This window comes from Durio zibethinus, chromosome 15 (genome assembly GCF_047325235.1).
Source record: "Durio zibethinus cultivar Kanyao isolate XHJ-2024 chromosome 15, ASM4732523v1, whole genome shotgun sequence".
NCBI lineage: Eukaryota > Viridiplantae > Streptophyta > Magnoliopsida > Malvales > Malvaceae > Durio > Durio zibethinus.
The window spans coordinates 12,154,017-12,159,281 of record NC_143176.1 but is presented as its reverse complement, the minus strand read 5'-3'; the positions used below and the strand labels follow the sequence as shown (position 1 = coordinate 12,159,281).

The following is a 5,265-nucleotide window of genomic DNA, read 5'->3' as shown; positions in this document are numbered from 1 at the left end:
TGAATCTTGATATAGTAAGATTTTATCAACTATGATTAAGTTATTTAATGTTATATTTTTATCAAATTGTAGCAGATTTGTAATTTTAATTTTGGATACCATACAAAATATGCTCTTATTTATAATGCATTACGTAAATCAAATTTAGTTATAATGATAGAAAATATTTTTTTTTAAATTATTTTTACAAGATACTCATAGATAAAAACGATAATCTCAAAAAATTATAAAAAAATTAAAAAATAATTCAAATTATTAAATATTAGTAGATTATTTCTTTATATTATATTATTATTTTATTAAATTAATATTTTAAAAATAAAGTTATATTTAATTTATATTTAAAATAATGCGAATTCAAATTATGTTAAATGATATCATTTCGGATTTAAATTGAAGGAATTTGAATTGTTGGTTATTTCATCAAATAAAATAAAGTAGAATTCGAGTCTGGGCAAGATGAAGTCAACTTTGATCTACAACTTTTTTTCTTTTTGTTGGGGATAAAATATTAATATTACTGTAAAACAACAAAGTGACATTTTCCGTAATACAAAAATTAGTGGAAGAAGGGTCAAGGGCAAAGGCAAGGGAAGACTGAGGTTAGAAGGTTCCGGAAACAAAGGAGACGAGAGGAACGGAAAGGAGGCCTTTGGGGCCAATAAATCCCCTTCTCCATTCTCTCTCTCTCTCTCTCTCTGTCTCTCTGAAATCAGAGGTATCACATTCACAGGCCCAGCCAATCAATAATTATAATAATTTGGATCCATAAGCGTAATAGTAAAGGGAAAGAGAAATCAAATGGAGAAGAAGCACCAGGGGCAGGGAGCGTCGTATACTTATTGGGTAAGAGAAGCAACTGCCGACGCCGCTTCGCTCCCTCTTCCCAAGAAACTCACCCACCAAGACATGCTTTCCGGCCAATCTCACACTGCAACTCTTGGTTCTGTCTGGAATCGGGTACTTTTCTTCTTCACGCTTCTCTTTCATTTATTTATTCATTTTCATACACGATCTATGGTTTTATTGATGGGTAATTGATTCCAAATACATTAAAAATTTACAACAACCGTTTGCCCTTGTTGAGTTCCCCCAGGCTGGAACTTGGGAGGAGAAAAACCTTAACAACTGGTCTACCCACAGAATAAAGGTCTGTCTGCAAAACTCTGCTTTTATTCTAATTGCGAAAATGTACTGAAAACCAAATTTCATTTCCCAGGAATTGCTTCTATCTGTTGGCCCCTTGGACTTCTCTTCCGGCAAGGCTGAAATTGATGATGTGACAAAGTGTGTTGGCGATGTCAGTGTTTCCAACTTTCATTTTTCATCAAGCATTCTTCTTTTATTCTGCTACACGCATTTACCCTTTTGTTTTGGTCTTACATTATTCTTTCACGAATTAGCTATGCTAAACTAGACCTCTCGCTGTACATATCTCGCCATGTAGATAAAATAGAAAAGAGATACCTGTTTTAGACAGAAACAAAGCATAGGGGATCTGATAACATTTTAGAAGATAAGAAATTCTTTATTCAATAGCTAAAATGTACTGAAAATACTATACATAGAACCCTATTTATATATGAAAGACTCTCACTAACTAAGAAAAGAATCTCACACAATATGGTAATCGTATATTAATCCTAGATATTATTTTGACTACAATATCGTAAAATCTAATATTACATTTGATTACATAATTACATAATATTACATTAACATTATTCTTCCCAATCTTTTTTTTTTTTTTCTTTTTTTACTCAGCTCTGTTCTATTGGCTCATCACACCTTGATATTGATGCTTGGAACATTTCAGGAAAATAAAAATGGATTTCTAACTGGTGAATGTTTCCTGATTGAGCAGGCATTTTTGGTGACTGTACGAAACAAGAAGCGTGTTGGCTACACTTATGAGTTGACATTAAAAATCAAAGGTAACTTAGGTCTAAATGTTATATCATCCTTTACTTTGTAGTGTATTAATAATTTGCTGATCAAATTGGGATCTTAACCAAAATCAGGCGAGTGGCATCTAAGGGGGGAGAGAAAATCTGTTAAGGGCCATATTGATATCCCAGAAGTCTCATTCGGTGAGCTCAATGACTTGCAGGTATGATCTATATTTTCAGTTGATTGCCTAAAAAAATTTCTATTTGGTGTAGAAGAGATTTTGGGATACACTTCTTGAATAGATGTCGATATACCTAAAACCAAACATGTTATCATGCGTGAGCCTACGGGCCTACGGTATACATTTGATGACTACCAGCTCTAGGAGGACATTTGTTGCAGAATATGTCTTGAGCAACCTTATAATGACATAAATATTGCCAAGTGACAAAAGATGGCATAAATTGATGAACCAAGTATTGACATTGCTATGGTGTTTTTTATTGTAGAAAGATAGATTGGAACAAAACAGAGTAAAAGAGTAAGAGAGGAAGATCATACTCTTCATGAATTTAAGCACAAAATAAAAGACATATGGATTTGTTATTGGGCCTGAGCTCAACATGAGCTGCTTGATCTGTTAGAGTGATTGTGTTCCAACCAGATTTTTGCCCTTAAGAATTGTGCTTTAATAAAGAACATAAGCATTTTTTGTTATCATTTGTTTAATGTTTGAGAGCAAAATTTTATTTGAATTTATCGCATTGGATGAATTGCAAAAACTCTTGTGGTTTTAATGGAAATACATATACCTCCCATTAGTATGAAGAACCTACTTTGTCCATCTTAGAATAATAATAGTGTCAATTACCAAGGTAATTTTAAAAAATAAATTACAAGCAGTTACATCATCGACATATTGGTCTCACATATTTAGGCATATGATAATTGGCATTTGCATTTGCATTGAAGAAGTCATAACATGCATGGAAATAAGTTCACTTAAAATTAAGTTACAAGATTAATTAGTTTTAATGTAATGTTTAATTAATAACTAAATTTACATTAAGTCTAATTAGAATTCAATTATATATTAAATATATCAATTATCTTTAACTAACGTTTATTAATTTTGAGATAAATATATTAAAGTATTTTTAAATAAAATATCTTAACTACCGTCATATGGGAAAAAAGGTCTCACGATAAAGTTCATTAAAACAAAAAAAAAAATGTAATGAAAATGGAGCAAAGAAGTGAGAGAAAATGAAACAATAAACGAAATGAGGATATTTTTGAATTTGAAGTAAAATTTGACCAAATATTAATTTTAACTTAATTTACTGTTTTAGGAGAGAAAGATGGCTTTGTCAAACTAAAGCCATTTCATGTATTTTCACTAAATGCTTAGGGGAGGGCAATCATTATCCCTATTACAATTCATAATTAGGAGTATGGCATGGGTGAAGAAACTTTTTCTTCATCTCTCTTTAGTCTTTAGCAACCTGTTGTCTTTTTGAGTTGTAAAGAGAGCTAGACAAAGATGATAGAAACTAACTAAAATTTTTATATATTTTTTGCATGATCATAGATGGAGGTGAAGCTTAGTGAAGAGAAGGATTTTCTGCAGCAAGACAAGCTGCAGATTATCCAGGACTTGAAGCTATTTTTGCAGCCTTTCCGCGAGAAATTGTTTCAGTTTGAACAAGAGCTGAAAGATAAATAGCAGGGCTAAAATATTGGATTTGTCTTCATTTAAACTTTGATTTTGATGAAATTTATTGGATTTTAACTGTACTCTCATGTCTTTGGAGCCACCGCTTATTGGATTTTTGTAATGGAACATAAGACTGTTAAGGAGGCAAAGGTCTCCAGTGATGCTTAAATGTGCTACTAATGTTGTGATCAAAGACACTAGATAGAATGTTTGCCTGCATATGTAGTTGAAGTTTTCCACAAATATTTGTATTATGTTTTCTTTGCATTGGATTGATCTTTTAGCACACCCATTAGAAAAACGATTGTGCACCAAAGGTCAGAGATAGTACATGTCATGCGTAATATGTATGTGTGTATAAATATATATATATATATATGTATGTACCGGTAAACATGGCTTTTTTGTAGCTTCTATATGTATTTAACTTGAAAAGGAATTAAATGTCTATGTTTTCTTTTTTAAATTTTTTTTAAAGTAGTGTTTTAAGTAAATGATGAATCATGAACTAAAACTAGGAGAGGAGATGTGGCATGAAAGGGTGTGAATGAGTAAAACGTTGCACTCATAGTTTGTGGATAAGTTTTTTTTATTATTATTTATCCATTTATTAAGCTTAATAAATAATCAAAAATAATATTTGAAGTCTTTTTTAAAGATTTGGTCAACATTTTTTAAACAATTTAAAATATATTTTGTTTTATGAAGTTTTATTACATTTTTGTTACTTTTATAATTGATTATTTAATTATTGCATAATTTAAAAGTACAAAATAAATTAAATATGTAGACAATATTGCTTTCATTAAATACTCCATGAGAAAATAACAGTGATGGTGAACCTTGACCTTGTAGTTAAAAATAGAATAATACACAAACGACACCGCATAAAGGTTAAATTGTGTCATAGGTCTTTGAATTTTGATTTTTAAGAATTTAACCCTTATAATATTATTTTAAAAAATTTAGTTCTTGTAATATTATTTTTTAAAAATTTAATCCTCAGTATTATTTTTTAAGAATTTAATATTTGTGTATTATTAACCAATAAACTAAAATTTTTAAAAAATAATATTATAAAAAATAAAATTTTTAAAATAATATTAGAGATTAAATTTTTCAAAATAAGAAAATAAAAAAATTTATGACATATTTTAACCTCACACAAAAAAAGCAGCTACTACAAATTTCATTCACAATGGAAAAATTGGGATGGAAAATGAGTCCAAAGGCTCCATCCACATCGAAAATAGAAGAGATAGAGGTCCCCAATCTAGAACCAAGCAAATGAAATGCATTGTTTCATTGTTTTTTTGAAGAAACTCTATTTTAAAAAACTTAAGCATAAGTTACAATATTTAAAATTTAAAAGTCAAATGCCAGATTTTGCTTTAGTGGAAAGCTCTTGAAAACTACAAAAATTATCAATCCAAGTCTCAAGTCTTACTTGAATAATTAAACAAAGTGAAAGAACTTATGAATTTAATAGAATTGTGTAAACATCGAATTTTGTCTAAAATATTTTTAGCATGGTTGACCTAGACCCATTTATAACCCATAAAAAGCTTACTAGTTGGTCCATTTAAAGACCCAAAAAAAGGTCCATTTGAAGCCCATGAAGAAATCCATTAAAAAGCCCATAAAATGCATTGATATTT

General features: G+C 29.7%; 1 protein-coding gene across 2 annotated transcripts; it reads left to right on the top strand.

Annotated features, from left to right (window-relative positions):
- The first annotated feature begins 532 nt into the window (after positions 1–532).
- Positions 533–3,850, top strand: LOC111301790 (chaperone binding / ATPase activator). 2 transcript variants are annotated; one of them, XM_022897750.2, is made up of 6 exons: positions 533–960; positions 1,097–1,150; positions 1,220–1,300; positions 1,865–1,934; positions 2,022–2,110; positions 3,482–3,850. In XM_022897750.2, exons 1-6 carry the CDS (start codon positions 802–804, stop codon positions 3,614–3,616), a joined length of 588 nt encoding a protein of 195 aa, XP_022753485.1. In that variant the 5' UTR covers positions 533–801; the 3' UTR covers positions 3,617–3,850. The 2 variants fall into 2 exon arrangements, with proteins under 2 accessions (XP_022753485.1, XP_022753486.1); XM_022897751.2 differs by lacking the exon at positions 1,097–1,150 and having other exon boundaries at positions 651–960.
- Positions 3,851–5,265: the final 1,415 nt, after the last annotated feature.